We start from the raw sequence: 20,699 nt of genomic DNA, 5'->3' as shown, positions 1-20,699 counted from the left end.
GCCACGGGCCGCTGGAATCGGCGGGGCCGCCGATTCTCCAGCCCGGTTGGGCCGAGCGGCCGTGCAGAAAAAGCAGAGTCTCGCCAGCACCGTTCACCCCTGGTCGCTGCCGGCGGGAACTCTGCGTGAAAGGTCGGGGGGGGGCGGCCTGTGGGACGGGGAAAAGCGCTCCTTCACCAGGGGGCGGCCTCCGATGGGGTCTGGCCCGCGATCGGGGCCCACCGATTGGTGGGCCGGCCTCCTTCCCCCCAGGGCCTACTTTGATGCATGGCCGGCCCCTGAACCCCCACGCCATGTTGCATCGGGGCCGGCGTGCTGAAGAAGTCCCCCGCGCATGCGCGGGTTGGCGCGGCCCAACTGCGCATGCGCGGGTTGGCACGGTGCCCATTTGGTTCCGGGAAGGGAGGCTGGAGTGGCATGAACCGCTCAGGCACCGTGCTGGCCCCCTATGGGGGCCAGAATCAGTCGACCCCGCACCCGTTTCGCGCCGTCGTGAAACGCGACGGCGTTCACGACGGTGCGAACACTTAGTCTCCATTTCGGAGAATCGCGCCCTTTTCTTTGACAATATGCAAATAAGTACCACCAGAAACTTGTGCATATTCCTGAAGGGGTGGGGGTATATTTTAATAAATTATTTTTTCCACTTGGCATTCATTTTTTCCACTTGGAATTCACACCTCATTGTTGGGGTACTCCCACTATGTGTCCCATCCTGGGTTAACCCTCCTATTAGACTGACAGTGTATAATGAATGTGTTGGTTCTGAGGCTGATGTATTTTGTATGTAACCATGCTGTTCAAAACAATGAGATGTGCAGTTCAACTTTTCAGCTCAGATTGGTGATGTTGAAAAAATACTGGAAGCATGTCATTACGCAGAGGGATATGAGCGTACAAGTGCTAAATGTGCATTCCCCGAAAGCTCTTGGGAGTGAATTCCAACTTTGACAAGGGCAAAGAATTGTGATTCGCAGAAAATTATCTGTTTGTGGCACACTTCACCCAGTCTTCCTTCAAGGAATATACAGAATGTGCATTTGATTTATTACCGCCTCTTTTGTACACTCCAAATCTGAAACCTCACTTCTACTCTCTCCCGTTATTTATTTTTAATTCAGATGTTCTATCTGCAAAAATAAGAGTGAATAATTTTCGATGGCACATTAAGCACTTGTAAATTAGTTTCTCACTGCATAATTTCAGTAATAAATCATTAGGAATGGTTTTATTACTATAAACTACTAAATCTAAGCACAGAAACATCATTTTTATACAAGAAGAGAATATAAACAATTCAGCTATGCTTTCAGCAATTTTTTCTATCCTCTTACTACTGGCTGTCTCAGCGTGCTTTCATTTTAATTTTACTCCTGTTCTAACTAATATAGAGGGAGCAATGTCTTTGCATTGCACTAACTTACTTTGATTCCCTGGGGGCAGGCACCAGAGTATGCCCCAGCCTGTGCGTGGTGCATGATGTTCTTCAATGATATCAATGAAGGCATACGGCGCAACACTCTGACCTCTTGGCTACCTCAAGGGAACCAGCCTAACCAGGCATTGTTAGAGGCGTTGTTACATGAACAGATTTCTCTCACGGTCTTTCCAGATCATTTATCAGAGGTTATCCTGATCAACTCACATAAAACTAGCAGAAGACCAGCAGAAACATTTGGACACTTGGGGCGTGATTCTCCCAAAAGGGAACAAAGTCCCATAGCAAGCATGTTTAGTCGCGTGCTTCCTGGTGCCCGCAGTGCCGTGAAACAAATGGCTATTCAACGAGATTCATGTTGTATAAGGGGCCTGAGCAGGGAATGCACGGCCGAGGCTGCACATAGCCCCATTTTGTAGAGTGGGGAGCTCCGCTCACCGGTGTTGTGAGAGAGTAGAACGCCATTTTTAAATAGCGTCCCGAATCTCTGAGACCCCTGAAGCGATCCCTGACCTCCACCCAGCATGACTATGGGAGGGTTCCCGGCCCTGCACCCCCCAATATTCACGTAGGGCTCCTCTGGCCCAATCACGTGTGCACAGAAAATGCCAGCTTAACACTGTAGCGCACAAAGACTCCGAGAGACGAATAGAGTGAAGTTGATGAGGCTTTATTAAGCGTGACTGTTCCCCCGCAGTTCAGTAGTAGACTGCCTGCGGGGGAGGACTCCTGGTTCTTATACTCCGCCTTCAGGGCGGAGCTAGAGGTCAACGGCCAACCAGGACCCGGGATCTGTCAGCCAATGACATCACGGCTTCACAGTCCCACATGACCCCTAATGCATACTACCACATTCACCCCTTGTTAAAAATGAACCCAGCGGGGTGATGCTTCGCATGGTGGTAAGGGTTTACAAGGCTGGTCCTGGGAGGAAAACTTTCGCATGTTATTACAGTATGTACAAGGTTTTTTTTTGTTTCGAACTATTTACAGTAATCGTCAGGAGAAAAAGACAAAATGTTCTTGTTAAAAGTCCACATATTGTAGTGTTAGATCGACGCCACGAGTCGGTCGGGCGGTCTGGTCGTCCGTGTCGATCGCCTCGGCCCCGGTGGTGGTGGTGGTGCTTGTTCTGGTGTTGTCGTCTCCGGGAGCCTTACGGTTTCAGCTTGGGCTTCACTCCTGGTCGGGCCTGGGAGGAGGACCGATCCTCCTGGGAAGGGGGCGGGTGCGGCGGTGGCAGGAAGGGGGTGATTGGTGTCGGGGGGGTGTGTGTGTTGCCGGCGGGCGCCAGATCTCGCAGGGAGACCGTGTCCTGTCGGCCGTCGGGGTACTCCACGTAAGCGTACTGCGGGTTCGCATGAAGGAGGTGAACCCTTTCGACCAACGGGTCCGACTTGTGCGCCCGCACATGTTTTCGGAGCAAGATGGGTCCTGGGGCCGCCAGCCAGGTCGGCAGCGACGTTCCAGAGGAGGACTTCCTGGGGAAGACGAGGAGGCGCTCATGAGGCGTTTGGTTAGTGCTAGTACACAGTAGTGACCGGATGGAGTGGAGGGCGTCCGGGAGGACCTCCTGCCACCGTGAAACCGGGAGGTCCCTGGACCGTAGGGCCAGTAGGACGGTCTTCCAGACCGTGCCGTTCTCCCTCTCTACTTGCCGTTTCCCCGGGGGTTGTAGCTGGTCATCCTGCTCGAGGCTATACCGTTGCTGAGCAGGAACTGGCGCAGCTCGTCACTCATGAAGGAGGACCCCCTGTCGCTGTGGAGGTATGCGGGGCAACCGAACAGTGTGAATATGGTGTTCAGGGCTTTAATGACTGTGGCCGCGGTCATGTCAGGGCAGGGGATGGCGAATGGGAAGCGGGAGTACTCGTCCACCACATTAAGGAAGTATGTGTTGCGGTCGGTGGAGGGGAGGGGTCCTTTGAAATCCAGACTAAGGCGTTCAAAGGGGCGGGAAGCCTTAATCAGGTGCGCACCATCCGGCCTGAGAAAATGCGGTTTGCACTCTGCGCAGATGTGGCAGTTCCTTGTGACTGTACGGACCTCCTCCAAAGAGTATGGGAGGTTGCGGGACTTAATAAAGTGGTAGAACCGAGTGACCCCCGGGTGGCAGAGGTCCTCGTGGAGGGTTTGGAGGCGGTTAATTTGTGCGTTGGCACATGTGCTGTGGGATAGGGCATCGGACGGCTCATTCAGCTTTCCGGGACGATACAAGATCTCGTAGTTGAAGGTGGAGAGCTCGATCCTCCACCTTAAGATCTTGTCGTTTTTGATTTTGCCCCGCTGTGCATTATCGAACATGAAGGCTACCGACCGTTGGTCCGTGAGGAGAGTGAATCTCCTGCCGGCCAGGTAATGCCTCCAATGTCGCACCGCTTCCACTATGGCTTGGGCTTCCTTTTCCACTGAGGAGTGGCGGATATCTGAAGCGTGGAGGGTTCGGGAGAAAAAGGCCACGGGTCTGCCCGCTTGGTTAAGGGTGGCCGCTAGAGCTACGTCGGAGGCGTCGCTCTCGACCTGGAAGGGGAGGGACTCGTCGATGGCGCGCATCGTGGCCTTTGCGATATCCGCTTTGATGCGGCTGAAGGCCTGGCAAGCCTCTGTCGACAGAGGGAAGGTCGTGGTCTGTATTAGGGGGCGGGCCTTGTCTGCATACTGGGGGACCCACTGGGCGTAGTATGAAAAGAACCCCAGGCAGCGTTTTAGGGCTTTTGAGCAGTGCGGGAGGGGAAATTCCATGAGGGAGCGCATATGTTCGGGGTCGGGGCCTATTATCCCATTGCGCACTACGTAGCCCAGGATGGCTAGCCGGTTGGTGCTAAAAACGCACTTGTCCTCGTTGTACGTGAGGTTCAAGGCTTTAGCGGTCTGGAGGAATTTTTGGAGGTTGGCGTCGTGGTCCTGCTAATCGTGGCCGCAGATGGTTACATTGTCGAGATACGGGAACGTGGCCCGCAACCCGTGTTGATCAACCATTCGGTCCATCTCTCGTTGGAAGACCGAGACCCCGTTTGTGACGCCAAATGGGACCCTTAGGAAATGGTATAATCGCCCGTCTGCCTCGAAGGCTGTGTACTTGCGGTCACTTGGGCGGATGGGGAGCTGATGGTAGGCGGACTTGAGGTCCACGGTGGAGAAGACCTTATATTGGGCAATCCGATTGACCATGTCGGATATGCGGGGGAGAGGGTACGCGTCTAGTTGTCTGTACCTGTTGATGGTCTGGCTATAGTCTATGACCATCCTTTGCTTCTCCCCTGTCGTTACTACTACCACCTGTGCTCTCCAGGGACTATTGCTGGCCTGGATTATGCCTTCCTTCAGTAGCCGCTGGACTTCGGACCGAATGAAGGTCCGGTCCTGGGTGCTGCACCGTCTGCTCCTAGTGGCGACGGGTTTGCAATCCGGGGTGAGGTTTACAAACAAGGATGGGGGCTGAACCTTGAGGGTTGCGAGGCCGCAGATAGTGAGTGGGGGTATTGGGCCGCCGAATTTGAAGGTTAGGCTCTGTAGATTGCACTGGACGTCTAATCCCAGTAATGTGGGGGCGCAGAGTTGGGGAAGGACGTAGAGCCTGTAGTTTTTGAACTCCCTCCCTTGCACCGTTAGGGTAACTATGCAGAAGCCTTTGATCTGTACGGAGTGGGATCCTGCAGCGAGGGAAATCTTTTGTGCGCTGGGACGGATGGTCAAAGAACAGCGTCTTACCGTGTCGGGGTGGATAAAGCTCTCCGTACTCCCGGAGTCGACCAGGCATGGTGTCTCGTGCCCGTTTATCAGCACCGTTGTCGTCGTCGTCTGGAGCGTCCGGGGCCGTGCTTGGTCCAGCGTCATTGAAGCCAGCCGTGGTTGTAATGGTTGAGCGTCTTCTTCGAACCCCGTGGAGCCGTCGACACTGGGGTCCGTTGTTGCCGTCCAAGATGGCGTCGGGGGTGAACAAGGTGGCTGCCCCCATGCATCGCACATGGCTGGGGGTCACAAGATGGCGGTGGGGGTGGACAAAATGGCCACCCCCATGCGTCGTACAGGTCTGGGGTGGTCCAAGATGGCGGCGCCCCTCCACCCCTCGTGGTGGCCGGGACCCAAAATGGCAGCGCCTGCGGGTCGCACATGGGGCGCTGGGGGGTTTGGGAAGCGTTAGGAACACGCAGGACTCCCTCTTCTCTGGGGACAGCGGTGGCCGGGACCCAAAGTGGTAGCGCCGGCGGGTCATGCATGGGGCATGGGCGGGGGGGGGGGGGGGGGGGGGGGGTTGGGGAGCGTAAAAGGCGTGCAGGGCACCCTGTTCTCCGGGGAGAGCGGTGGTCGGGACCCAAGGTGGTTGCGCCTGCGGGTCGTACATGGGGTGCTGGGGGGGTTGGGGAGCGTAAAAGGCGTGCAGGGCTCCCTATTCTCCTGGGACCGCGGCGACCTCCCGGGACCGGCACACGGCCGCGAAATGGCCCTTTTTCCCGCAGCTCTTACAGATCGCTGCGCGGCCCGGGCAGCGCTGCTGGGGGTGTTTCGCCTGGCCGCAGAAATAGCAGCGGGCTCCCCCGGTGCGACTTGGCGTTTGAACCGCGCAAGCCTGTGGGGTGTCCGGGGGGGGGGGGGGGGGTTTGTCGCGACAGGTGCGTACCGAGCCCAATGGGCTGCCGCGCGGTCGGGGCCGGAGGCGCGGGTGTTTCGCGCAGCCACATCTAGGGAGGCTGCTAGGGCCCGTGCCTCTGAGAGTCCTAGCGACTCTTTTTCTAAAAGTCTTTGCCGGATTTGGGAGGAGTTCATACCTGCCACAAAAGCATCGCGCATTAACATGTCCGTGTGTTCATTTGCGTTCACCGGCGGGCAGCTGCAGGCCCGTCCCAAAATTAGTAGCGCGGCGTAGAATTCATCTATCGATTCTCCGGGACTTTGCCGTCTCGTTGCGAGTTGATAGCGAGCGTAGATCTGGTTTACTGGGCGAACATAGAGACTTTTTAGTGCTGCGAACGCCGTCTGGAAATCCTCTGCGTCTTCGATGAGAGAGAAAATCTCCGTGCTTAACCTCGAGTGCAGGACCTGTAGTTTTTGGTCTTCTGTGACCCGGCCGGGGGCCGTTCTGAGGTAGGCCTCGAAACAAGTCTGCCAGTGCTTGAAAGCTGCTGCCGCGTTCACTGCGTGGGGGCTGATCCTCAGGCATTCCGGGATGATCCTGAGCTCCATAGTCCTTTAGTCACGCTTAATAAATAGTAGCGCACAAAGACTCCGAGAGACGAATAGAGTGAAGTCGATGAGGCTTTATTAAGCGTGACTGTTCCCCCGCAGTCCAGTAGTAGACTGCCTGCGGGGGAGGACTCCTGGTTCTTATACTCCGCCTTCAGGGTGGAGCTAGAGGTCAACGTCCAACCAGGACCCGGGATCTGTCAGCCAATGACATCACGGCTTCACAGTCCCACATGATCCCTAATGCATACTACCACAGACACTGCCAACCTTGCAGTACCTATTCCAGCTGACAGTGCCACCTAGACACTGTGGCAGTGCCCGGCTGGCACCCAGGTGGCACTGCCAAGGTGCCAGGCTGGCACTGCCAGAATGTCCAGGTGGACCACCCTGCCCAAAGGGCATGGAACTTGGGTCCTCTGATCCCCTGGGAGACCCCCACAAGTGTAATTCCATCTGGTCCCCGTTTGTGGGGACCAGTGCTGAATGACGCTTGCCCGGGGTCTCTGAGGCGACGGGGATGAATCCCAAAGCCTCGGGTACCTCAGGGAATCAGCACAATAGTATGAGACTAGCTGTATCACTCTAATGTGCATGTTTGCCAAAAGGTGATCCTGCCTAAAATGGGCAGGATTTACATCGCAGCGTTGCGCGCTGGGTAGATCCCAGGAGCGGGGTCTCCTGGCTTTTATTGGCCACCCTATGCCGCAGTGCGCTGCTTTTTCAGCGCAGCATGGTCATTTGATCGCGCCAATGGTGCAAACCAGGGGTTCTGCCTTTCTTCCACTGAAGTCACAGTGACCGATAGGAACAACCTCTGCGCTGAACTCTTTTCTTCCCTAAATCTTTTTCTTTGAAGTGTTCAGAGGTTAAGAAATTTGCTTAACGTTAGTCTCATCTTTTTTTTGCTTGCGCAACAACTTACTTCTTTTTAAAAAAGAGAGAGGTTTCAATCCTGGAGCAGTAAGGTCATTCAGCACATCAAAAGATTTAGCACAGACTTGAGAAATCCCACTTGCCCTCTCCTTTTGCCAATATCCCTAAAATTTGTTCTCTCTTCTAAACCCATTCCAAATTCTGTAGAAATTGGCACACTGCTCCTGCTAAAATGAAACTAGTGTTTTATTTTGTTCAAATTCCTGGTTTTTATACTCTATGCCTCTATTTATAAAGTCCAGGACCCCCTACACGTTTTTGACTGCTTGTTACATAATCTGTTTTGCAACCTTCAAATGTTTGCGTCACACCCCCCCCCCCCCAATCTCTCTTCTTGCGCCCTTTTTTTACCGTTGCAGGATGCTTTTTTCTATTGCTTGAACAAATACATTAAAGGCAAATTTTCCAATCGATTGAACACCCATATTCTGAAGATTAACCTCATCATCCTGCGCTATTGTTTGTATGATAAAACTCATTCAACTCAGGCCATCGAGTTATCCCTCTGACCTGAAAGCCTTTAGACAGGTAGGCAGCTATTTGTCACCAGTTCTCAAATAGGTTAACAGTTATTGCTGGAGTACGCTTCTTTCACAATGAAGCCCCAACAATTGCTCTGATTTACATAGAAATGTAATCACTGCCTTTTTCTTTGCAATGCTATAAAGAGTATTAACGGTACCAGGTAATCATCTTACATAATTAACTCAACTCCAATTTGACGTAGGGTATTAATGACTTGTGTTTTTCTCGTTACAGAACGATCAAGGTGGAGGTGTACGACTGGGATAGAGATGGCAGGTAAGCCTTAGAGTCGTGCATTTTAATGACACATGAAATAAGAAGAATAACCCACTGGAACGCGATTACATTTTATCTGTTCAGCCGAAAAAATGGATTCTCTTCCTTTCTGCATCTTTAATTGGTATCTTGTGAGCTCTGGAAAGATCAGATACCATCTGGTCTGCAGCGGTTTCTCTGTCAGTCTGGCAGGTATCAATGCGATTATCATGAGTTTTTTTGCTGTGTGCAGCTTCTTAATGTGTGGCTCGCTGCAGCTTTCAGATTAACTGCAGGGCTCAGTGTAACTCACAAAATCCTCCTATGTGCCACAGTTCGTACTGACTGCCTCTGGTAAAGGAGTTACTGTCAAATTCTGATGTACAATATCAGAATTTTGATTGGCAATCCCATTTTCTTGTACTCTTCTCCGATCAGCTTATTTTTTATTAATCGTATTTTGCCATGATCAGGTTACCATTGGTATTGAGTATTGAAAGAAACACAAGATAAAATCAGTAGCAGTGCTGTGTCGATTAACTTTTAATATAAACTGGACCGGTATATGAGTAAGAATGGGATTGCAGGTTAATAGTGGTTTATTGCAATAAGCACAGATTATACAGAACAAGATGGTCCTTCTGCTGCTAGAACCAAGGAAGCATCACCTTTTGAATAGGAATTTGCATCTCTTCTTCGGCTTACCCCACCATTGTCAACCGTCAAGGCCCATGCGCTGGAAGAATCATCCTAAGCCCTGCTATCTATTGATCTCCCTTTGCTTCTTTAGGACCTAACCTTAAACTCCCACCCATTTGACCAAGCTTTTGGTCGCTCCTCCTAGCATCTCCTCCATTGGCTCGTCTTGCTCTTTGTTCAGTGAAACACTTTGGGTGGGATTCTCCGTCTAGCGGCGGTGGAATCGCGAAATACGATTGGGTGACGAATTGTGCGTGAGCCAAAAATCATGCCGCGCTGGGTGCCCAATGGAATCCCATGCTCCAGTGCCTCAACAGCGGCGTCAATGCTTTCTACTTTGCACATACAGTAAATGCCATTTGAATGTCTTAAAGGGCAGGACCCGGCATTCTCCGAGGCTTCCGCAATGCTCCGCCTTCTCCAGGAGGAATTACCGATGGCGAGTTTCACTTGTGGTTTTAAAACTCGGGAACAGGCGCCATAGAGGGAGAGAGGAGATAAGACATGTCCCCAGAGGCGCAACCGTGGGCACGGTTGGCTGGGGTGGTTGGATGTCTGCCAGGGCAAGGGGGGGATGTAGCAAGGGGTGATGGGGATGGTGACAAGGCAATGGATCGTGGCACCGGTGTGACCCCTGGGACTGAGGTGGTATCCCCCAAGACTGGGGTGGTGTCCCCCAGGACTGGAGTGGTGTCCAGGCTTGGACCACCATTGTCACGGCCTGCACGGCAACTATTTTGCTGCGCACCCCACTGACCACCCAGCGTGGTCCGCAGTTGCACAGAGTGACACCGGTCTTATCCACTCCACACCCCCAACCCCAACCCCTTCCTCCACACCACCAACCCCCCTCTTTTCCGCCCCAACACCACCCACAACCGGACACCACCCTCCGGCGAGCATCACGCGCCCCAACCAAAGGGATTGCCCATGGTAGCCCCTGCAGAAGGGCACCGGACAGGGGCCACAGAGCGTACCGCTGGCGTGTGTAATGCCAGCCATTGATACCCCTGCTGGCAAAGGACAGATTTTGGGGCTAGTGGCCCCCATGGTGCCGGCCACTGTCAGGGCAAGGAGTGCGGTGCGGAGGGTAATGTGCAAGGGTGAATGGCCATGGGTGAGCGTAGGGATGGGGAAGGAGGGAGTGGTGGTGAGGGAAATCCAGGAGCAGGGGCTACAGTGCAGGCCAGGGCCACCGTGTAGTCCGTTGGACCTGGTTGGGCATGGTGGTACACACCATGCTAACACGTCTGCCTTTCACACCTTGCGGACAATGGACTTCGGAATTCAACCAGGAATTGCAGCCACCATTCTAGCCATCGCACCCTGGGGGATGCATTCAGGCTGTACAAGCAGGAGTTGCTCCGGGAGGACCCTGCAACAGCGCAGCGTGTCCCAGAAAACAGGAGCCAGCCAGTGAGGATAGAAAGCCAGCTGCCCAACAGGTCGAGGAGGAGGTGGGAAGGAATACTTCCTTGTCACATTGCTCCTTCCAAAGTGCATCACCTCACACTTTTCAGGGTTAAATTCCATCTGGCACTTTTCTGCCCAGTTGACCATTCTGTCTATGTCTTTATGTAACTCAAGATACTCAACCTCACTGTTACCATCCAGCCAATCTTTGTGTCATCCGCAAATTTATATAAATGACAATAGGGGACCAGCACAGATCCCGGTGGTAGGACACTGGATACTGGCTTCCAGTCACGAAAGCAGCTGTCTGTCATCACCCTCCGTCTCCTACAGTTAAGCCAATTTTGAATCCACCTCATTAAGTTGCCCTGAATCCCATCTGCATTAGCCGTCTTTGTAAGTCTCCCATGTGGGAGGCTTTGTTGAAATCCATGTAAACTACATCAACTGTACTACCCTCATCTGCACACCTGGTCTCATGGGTCGGGGAATATGTGCTCCAGGGTCGGTGTGCATGGGACCCTCTAATCATTCCCAGGTTCGCTGACTAGGGGGCCTGGCCAGCAGCATGAACATCTCTTCCCACCCCCAACACCCCTCCCACCCCCTGCTGACCATCCCCTCCCATGTCCACCCTCCCTGCACCAACATCCATCCCACACCTGCAACCCCTCCATGATTCCTACCTGCCTCACCATGGGGTGAAGGCCGTGGGTTGGCAGTATCAGCGGGTCAGGTTTATGGGACGCAGGATGATGACAACCTGCTCCGTGATGAGCTCTGGTGCTCCGCATTGTTGAACGATGTCTGACTCTTCCCAGGGTAGCACTTTCCACCGTCCACCTGGGTGATCCCTGCATACAAGCTACCATTCCATCACATGGTCCCACCGAACCCTTGGGGTGGCGGAGTTGGGGATGGTGTGCGGTGTTGGGGGGTGATGAGGAATGGGGGTGGGGCCAGGTAATGGGTCGGAGAATGGTGGCTGAATTGGAGGTCCTTGCCCCTACTTGACTCCAACGGCCCCCTGTCTCCACGCTCAACCCCCTACCCCAGCTCCCCCTCTGCAGCCAGCTCAGCCCACTCCTCACACCCATCTGACAGAACACTGAGGCAGATTGAAACATTTGTGCACAGATGTTTATTGGAAAAGGTGAACATTTTTGTACAAGTCTGTGCCCGAGCCCCTAAAACTATCCTATGTACTGCAGCCGTGCCAACTAGTGTCTAGCTTTCTGGCCTTACGGGCCAGAATTGCTACTGCAATTCCCACCCTGTGACCTGGGTCACCTTTGGCGGCCGTCCTCCGAAGTGACCTGAACAGACCCGGAAGTCTCTCGGGTGTCCGAGGTGGCATGGTGACATCCTGTTCTGCCCGCTGCCCATCGGATGTGCAAGGGACAGGGGTGTGTGTGTGGGGGGGGGGGGGAGAGAGAGAGAGAGTCCAGGATGGTGTGGTGCTCCGGAACCCCCCCCCCCCATGGGGGTCACTGACACAGGCTCCATCACCTGCTCCACAGGACCCCCACCCATAGGACCCCCCCCCCCACCCACACACACACACATACACAAAAAAAGAGACCCCTATCTGGAAGCCAGGGAGCAGTCCAGCCAGGGGCAGTGAAAAAAGTACAGCTTTAACACTTACCTGGAAGCTCCATGTGTCCATTCTTGGAAGGAGATCTGCAGTAACCTGTGTTTAAACCCTTCATATCCATTAACTATCATTCATTTATTTCTAGTAGTGGGCTGTGACTGAAAGCTTGCACAAAACAGCTGCAGCCTTGATTCATTCATCTGCCTTCATGGATGAGTGATCCTAAGTGTTGAATTCCAAATGTTTAGAAACATCAACCACATCAAAGACTGGTAAGTGCATTGCAATCGCACGCTTTTGTGATTGGAATGCACTTAGTGATTGGAATGCACTTACTTCTCTTTGATGTGGTTGATGTTTGTAAACATTGGGGTTTCTGCACTTAGAGTCACTCACTCATGAAGGGAGAATAAATGATGGCCTGACAGCGGGATTCCCTTGGGAATCCCTCGTATTCCTTACTATGCATAAATTTGCATAGCAAGGGATACTGAATTGCTTCCTGATTTACGTAAATTTTCATAGCAAGGGACACTGAATTGGTTCCTGATTTGCGCTCCCAAGGGGAATGTAAATCAGTAGCAATTCTCCTCCGGAGGGAGAACAGAGGGCGGGATTCTCCATCTTGCTGCAACGGTTTTCTGGTGCGGCATGTCCCACCGGCACTGGGATTCTCCATCCTGCCAGCAGACTCGTTGGGCCGAATGGCCTCCTTCTGCATTGTAGTGAGTCAATGATTCTATTTTCAAGATACCTTCAGTTGCTTTCAGCTATTTTGCCTCCCGACAGTGACCATAAATACAGCTTAATTATCATGCCTTCTTTCTAGCTAGAAAAATTACAATGATAGTTTGTGCCCATGTGGTTCCTTTTACATTAAGATGCCCTACGGGAACATTTGCTAATCTATTCACTTCATCACTGTCTGTTGAATTGTGGGTGATATCATGACTATCTTTTCCTTATGCTTTTAAACTGAAAAAGATAATTAGAGGAGGAAGATTTATTGATTTCATAATGATACTGTATTTTTCAGGATATGCTGTTCAGCACTCCTTGACCATTTCAACATCAGGAAGTTTAACATTAGGCTGAGGGACCCATTACTGTGGAACCAATCCCATTTTCATTGGTCACTGAGTTCATGAGAACCGTTGTAAACTGAGAGCCAGCAGTTCTTGGGCATGTATGCCTTTAATTTTGGGAACTTTGAGTTAAACGGTTGTGGTTCAAGCCCCAATCCAAAGGCCTCAGCACACAACTAGGCTGATGCTTCAGTGCAATACTACAGTAGTGGAAGGACTACTGCCTCAGGGATAAAAATCAGTTATCAAACGGGTCCGGTTGAGTTACTGATCAGAGGTAATAGGCTGGATTTTTCTGGCACTAGGATGGGAGGCAGGGGGGCTGGAATTCTGGCAGGGGAAGGCAAGGCGAGAGGATGTCTTCCCACTGCAAACCATATTCCCAGCAGTGGAAAACATGATGATGTAGCTGCCCTCTGTCTCGCCAATTGAGCCCGTAAGAGACTAATTAAGGAAGCCTTCCCGCCTCTGTGTGCATTTTGCCCATTAAGGGGATGCCCATTCCCAGTAAGTTCCAGATGTGGAGCTCGCCGTGATGGGGACACTGTGCTTCGTGGAGGGGCCCCTTGGTAACAACAGTTGCCCCTGCAGCAGTGATGGCCACCATTTTACCATGACACCCCTCCAATCATTGGGTTTTCCTGCATGGTCCCAACTTCCCCTGATCAAACTTATCATGTCTGCCATAGAGGCACCTCCTCCCTGGAACAGCTGCATTAGCAATGCTCTTGGTGCTATTGCCCGCTGATTGGGCTAGCAAGTCTTGGTAGTGGACCACCATCTTCAATTGGATTGTGGACCAGCGGTGTCCTCTTAATTGGCCTCCACCAGCTACATGTCACCCGCCAGTGCACTAGGTAATTCAGCTGTTTTTGGGATTCTCCCCACCCGGCGGGGAGGGGGGTTCCGGCGTAATGGAGTGGCGGGAACCACTCCGGCGTTGGGCCGCCCCAAAGGTCCGCACCTTTAGGGGCCAAGCCCTCACCTTGAGGGACTAGGCCTGCACCGGAGTGGTTACCGCTCCGCTGGCTGGCGGGAAAGGCTTTTGGCGCCACGCCAGCAGGCGGCAAAGGTCTTTGCCGGGCGACGCATGCGCGGGAGCGTCAGCGGCCGCTCATGGCATCCCCGTGCATGCGCAGGGGAGGGGGTCTCTTCCGCCTCCGCCATAGTGAAGACCATGGCGAAGGCGGAAGAAAAAGAGTGGCCCCACGGCACAGGCCCGTCCGTGGATCGGTGAGCCCCGATCGCGGGCCAGGCCACCGTGGGGGAACCCCTTGGGGCCAGATCGCCCCGTGCACTACCCCGGGAACCCGGAGCCTGCCCGCACCGCCTTGTCCCGCCGTTCAAAAGGTGGTTTAATCCACGCCGGCGGGCGAGGGTTGACAGTGGCGGGACTTCGGCCCATCGCGGGCCGGAGAATTGCCGAGGGTGGGCCCGCCGACCGGCGCGATTCCTGCCGACCGACTCGGCTCGATGCCCGCCCCCGCTGAATCTCTAGTGGTGGATCATTCGGGACACGGCGGGGGCAGGATTCATGCCAGCCCCCGGCGATTCTCTGACCTGGTGGGGGGTCGGAGAATCGCGCCCCAGTTAAAGCAGACACTGCCGACCCTCCCGGGTAGATGTATGCAGTCACACAGCACAATTCACTGAAGAGAATGTTCTTCTGGGAGTTTGGTCAACTTTTATACTTCAGTCAGCATCTAAAATCAAATAACTTGGTTATTTATTTAATTGCTATTTGTGGGATCCTGCTTTGCATAAATTAGCTGCCACATTTTCTGCATTGCAATAGTGACTACACTTCTTTAAGTCTTCATTGACTATAAAGAATGTTGGGGCACCCTGTGGACTTGAAAGGCACAAATAAAAGGAAAATTGTATACATACAAATAAAAATAGAAAATGTTGGGAATACTCAACAGATCTGGCAGCATGAGTGGCGAGGTAATGAACATGAAACATTAGCTCTGATTCTCTCTCCACAGATGTTGCCAGATCTGTGAAGTATTTCAGCAACTTCTGTTTTTATTTCACTCCCCTAAGCCTGTCCGCTATCTACAAGACAAAAGTCAGGAGGGTGATGGAATGTTCACCGCATGCCTGGATGTGTGCAGCTCCAACAACACTCAGGAAACTCAACACCATCCAGGACAAAGCAGCCCGCTTGATCAGCACCCGATTCACAAACATTCACTCCATTCACCGTCTACATGCAGTGGCAGCAGTGTCCATCTCCAAGGTACACTGCAGGAACACACCAAGGTACCTTAGGTAATCTTCCAAACCCATGACCCCTACCTCCTAGGACAAGGACAGCGGGTGCATGGGTACATCACTATCTGCAAGTTTCTTTCCAAGCCACACACCATCCTGACTTGGAACTATATTGTCATTCAATCACTGCTGCCAGGTTGAAAACTCCCTCTCTAACAGCACTGTGGGTGTACCTACACCACATGGACTGCAACAGTTCAAGAGGTCCGCTCACCACCACCTTCTTGAGGTCAATTAGGGATGGACAATAAATGCTGGCCTAGCTAGCGATGCCCACATCCCAAGAACGACACCTGCCTGATATTACTTTTATCTAAATGCAAGTTGGTTTGTTCGTTTGTGCTCTTGGACTTTCCGTGCTAGCTGGGGAAGGACAGTACAAACCAGCTATGTGATATGTGCAATACTGTACAATTGAGCAACAGCATTTGGCTTGGCATAGCTGAGAAAAATGGAGCATGACCTTATTTTTCCCTCTCCCAAGGAGGTAGGCTTATCATACAGCTACACAATCATCACAGGGGGCAGAATGATAGCACAGTGGTTAGCACAGTTGCTTCACAGCTCCAGGGTCCCAGGTTCGATTCCCGGCTTGGGTCATTGGCTGTGTGGAGTCTGCACGTTCTCCCCGTGACTGCGCGGGTTTCCTCCGAGTGCTCCGGTTTCCTCCCACAATTCAAAGGTGCGTGGGTTAGGTGGACTGGCTATGCTAAATTGCCCTTAGTGTCGAAAATGGTTGATTGGGGTTACTGGGTTATTGGGTTAAGGGGATGGGGTGGAGGAGATGTGTGCTTGAGTGGGGTGCTCTTTCCAAGGGCTGCTGCAAACAGGATGGGCTGAATGGCCTCCTTCTGCACTGTAAATTCTATGATTCTATGAATCAGCTGCACCTGAGGTGATCCTTCATGCTACTGAAGGCACTTGTGCTACGCCATTTATATTACAGCACTGCTGTTGAAATTCAGGCTGAAGTTGTGTTCCTTTGTTCCTGTCACTTTAATAACAGGGACTGCTTTTGGATGCCTTTGCTCGGTAAATATGTAGTGACCTAAAAATAGAGATAGTTTGACCAGTGCTCCAATTATACTGACACTCCAGTTGCCTTCCTTAAAAAGGGGTAGCTGGGGTGCCTACCAGCTTCGGGCAGGAAACCATGCAGGACTCCAATTGCAGATTTCAGGGACAAATCCCAACTGCTCTTCTGTTTGTACTGGCATTGAGTGACCTAATCAGCAACCTTTGAGAAACTACTTTGTGGGGCCAGGAGAAGCAAGGTAACTCCGGCCTGTGCAAATATATGTGAGGCACTCTCCATACGACCATAAATCACAGGAGCAGAATTAGGCCCATTAAGTCTGCTCCGCCATTTGACCATGGCTGATATGTTTCTCATCCCCATTCTCCTGCCTTCTACCTATAACTCCTGATCCCTTTGTTAACTAAGAAATCCCCTTATTAATCAAGAACACCAGATTTGTGCTTGAGGTGCTGTTACCTGCAAGGCTACAGACCAAGAGCTGGAAGGTGGAATAGACGGAATATTTTTTTCTTAGAACATAAGAACTTTTGGGGGCAACACGGTAGCATTGTGGATAGCACAATTGCTTCATAGCTCCAGGGTCCCAGGTTCGATTCTGGCTTAGGTCACTGTCTGTGCGGAGTCTGCACATCCCCCCCGTGGGTGCGTGGGTTTCCTCCGGGTGCTCCGCTTTCCTCCCACAGTCCAAAGATGTGCAGGTTAGGTGGATTGGCCATGATAAATTGCCCTTAGTGTCCAAAATTGCCCTTAGTGTTGGGTGGGGTTACTGGGTTAAGGGGATAGGGTGGAGGTGTTGACCTTGGGTAGGGTGCTCTTTCCAAGAGCCGGTGCAGACTTGATGGGCTGAATGGCCTCCTTCTGCACTGTAAATTCTATGAAAACTAGGAGGAGTAGGCAATTTAACCTCTCGAGCCTGCTCCACAATTCAATACGATCATGGCTGGTCTCATCATGGTCTCATCTCCACCGTCCCGCCCATTCGCCATAACCCTTCAACCCATTACTAATTAAAAATCTGTCTAATCCTCCTTAAATTTATCCACATCCCAGTTTCCACCGCACTCTGAGGTAGTGAGTTCCACAGAGTCACCACCCATTGTGAGAAGTAGTTTCTCCTCATCTGTTTTAAATTTGCTGCCTCTTATCCTGAGAGTATGACCTCTCATTCTAGAATGCCCCACAAGAGGAAGCATCCGCTCCACGATGTTACCCATACCAGTTATCATCTTATCTCCCTCAATTTGATCTCCCCTCATTCTTCTAAACTCTAGGGAGTACAGGCCTAAAATGCTCAATCTCTCTTCATATGCCAAACCCCTCATCTCTGGAATCAATCTAATGAACCTCCTCTGACCTGCCTCCAATGTCATTACAACTTTCCTCAAATAAGAGGACCAAAACTGTGCACAATACTCCAGGTGCGGTGTGGTCTCACCGATGCCTTATACAGTTGCAACAACACTTCCTTAACCTTCATACTTCCTTGAGATATAAATGCCAACGTTCCATTTGATGTCTTTATTACCTGCTCTATCTTCATACTCGTTTTCTGAGATTCTTGCACGAAGACACCTAGATCCCTCTGCACCTGAGCTGCCCGAAGTCCCTCCTCATTTAGATAATAATTTGCCTTTCCATTTTTCCGACCAAAATAGATGACCTCATACTTATCCATGTTGAACTCCATCTGCCACATTTTGGCCCACTCACCTAACCTATCTATATCCATTAGTAATGTTCTTATTTCCTCATTGCAACTTACTGCCCCACCTATTTTAGTGTAATCTGCAAATTTGGCTACAGAACCTTTTACCTCTGTGTCCAAGTCGTTAACATAGATTGTAATTAGTTGGGGCCCAAGGACCGAACCCGGTGGTACGGCACTCGTTTCATCTTGCCATCCGTAAAAAGACCCATGTATCCCCATTCTCCCTCTTCTATCCATCAGCCAGTCTTCTATCCAAGCTAGCAAATTACTTCAAACACAATGTGTTCTAACCTTGTGTATTAACCTTCTGTGCGGCACCTTATAAAACACCTTCTGGAAGTCCAGATATACTACATCTACAGGATCCCCATTATCCACTTGACTTGTTACATCTTCGAAGTACTTTAGCAAATTAGTCAAACGTGATTTCCCCTTCATAAAACATGCTGAATCTGATGGATTGCGTCTTGATTTCCCAAATGTGCTGATATTACTTCCTTAAACACGGATTGTAACGATTTTCCAATTTCCCATTTAACAATTTCTCTCTGGGTTGGGCTGCCCTTCCACTCCCCTCTGTCCCCCCTCCCCTTCAACATACTGTTGCTCCCCCTCCCCTCCCTAAAGCTCCAACTGTAACCAGAGCTTGCTGGCAGCGTTCAGATGAGATATAGGCAGAAGGAAGAAACTCTGACTGTTTATTGAAATTATCCCCAAACCTTATTACGTCAGTGAACACATTTTGAAAGAAATGTGTATAAATGGAAAGAAATTCATTGTGCACTGCAAGGGGGCACTCGGCATTGAACTTTAAGGAGCAGTTTAACCAATAAAAGGGAAAAAAAGGAACTGCAATCAAGCTTCACAGATTAATGTTGCAAATTTCCTGATGGTTTAAAGAGAATGAAAGGTGGCACAGGGTGACTCTTTCTCTGTGGTAATGTTGGTGAAATTGGAAATGTACCCTGAAGCAATCTCATTAACCAGGCTGAGGAAATCAATTAACACATCTGAAATGAGCTAAGCTAATAGCAACCCAGGCAACTATGACATGAAAGAAACCGTGTAGTGAGTGCCAGCACTAGAATAACTGTGCTCTTTATGCAAAGGAAATTGCTTGGCATTTCTGAATTTAGCCCAGTGACACTTTCCACCGTCAACTACATCAGTTTGGATCTGTTCAAAAACTGCAATGAAACTGTTCGGCAGTGTTTATTGGGGAACTTTAACCACAGATGTGTGCCTTTTGCTGAAACAGATGGCAGTAATATAAATTAAGATTTCTATTAACAGAAAGATTCCCTTTTAAATCTGGGAATTATACCACTATGTTCTTTTTGACTTCACAGATGGAGAGTTGAAGTCCGTTGGCATTTTAAAGTAGTGCCAGACAAATATGATCTATATTATAAAAGCAAAATCCTGTGGATGCTAGAAATGCAAAATAAAAATGGAAAATCCAGGAGATACTCAGCAGGTCTGGTATCATCTATGTGAGAGAAACAGATATTTTGAGACGAATATGACTCTTCAGAAACATTTAACTCCGTTTCTCTCTCCACAGATACTACCATATATTATGGGTGGGATTGTCCGGCCTCCCAGGCACATGTTTCTCGGCAATGGGAGGTGGCGTGCCATTGGCTGGTGGCAGGATTCTCTGCTTGTGCCGCTGTCAATGGGAATTCCCAGCCACCCCAAACTGCTGTCAACTCCGAGGGTGGAGGTACGCTGCCGGCAGGACCAGAGAATCCCATCACCAGCGAATGGACAGAGAATCCCAGCCTATATCATAATTGCTGTTGTCCCACATTCCACAGTCCCTGTATTGAATTTTACTTGTGCTAATGTTTGCTTCAGAATTGACTTCAGTAGATTCAGAACCATTGAATAACACCACAAGTTCCAATTTTCTTTATCTTGGCTATCAGTAGATGCATTTTAAAATGAATGGAATGTGATTTAAAAATAGAAAATTACAATACCAATGAAAATCATAAGCAATATGGAACAGCCTTGGGTAGCTGAAAATAGATAAGAAGACTAAAAGAGATTATGAGAAGGGTCAGAAAGTAATACAAAAATAAGTATTGATTGGGAATTAACTTGCGTTGATATGGTGCCTGGCTGTTTCAATATGCTTTGCAAGAAGGAAAACATACAAGCCAATGTTCACACCGCAAAGCTTTGCAAAGAGTAAATGATGAGATAATCTATTTTATTGATTGTGGCTGAGGAATAAACGTTGGCCAGGAAACTTGGATAATTATTTTGAATGGGGATCTTTACCATTAGCTTGAGAGGTTGCAATATGAGATTCCTTTGTCCAACCGTGATATGACACCGAAAAATCAAGTTCAATGATGTTCAATTTCTGCCCTGTGAATCTCCAAACTCATCCAGATAAAGGAGCCTGACTGCTGTTGGGTTAGGTTCGTGCAGACGCTTGCCAACTGCCCCGTAGCTAAGTTTCAGTATGATCTACGTCAGGATCTTAAATATTACATTTGGAGAATTAGGTTTATTGTATAAAATATGACTTT

The 20,699-nt window shown here is 50.6% G+C and overlaps 1 protein-coding gene across 2 annotated transcripts in view; it reads left to right on the top strand.

Moving 5' to 3' along the window:
- LOC140393827 (copine-8-like) overlaps positions 1-20,699 on the top strand; it is an 873,667-nt gene that overhangs the window by 533,757 nt on the left and 319,211 nt on the right. For both annotated transcript variants that reach the window (XM_072480322.1, XM_072480321.1), the window contains exon 10: positions 8,318-8,359. In XM_072480322.1, the coding sequence (XP_072336423.1) occupies positions 8,318-8,359 (42 nt within the window). The remainder of the gene's footprint in view (positions 1-8,317; positions 8,360-20,699) is intronic.

The sequence above is a fragment of the Scyliorhinus torazame genome, chromosome 17, assembly GCF_047496885.1.
Source record: "Scyliorhinus torazame isolate Kashiwa2021f chromosome 17, sScyTor2.1, whole genome shotgun sequence".
NCBI lineage: Eukaryota > Metazoa > Chordata > Chondrichthyes > Carcharhiniformes > Scyliorhinidae > Scyliorhinus > Scyliorhinus torazame.
Note: the sequence above shows the minus strand (reverse complement) of the source record. Positions and strands in the feature narration are given on the sequence as shown.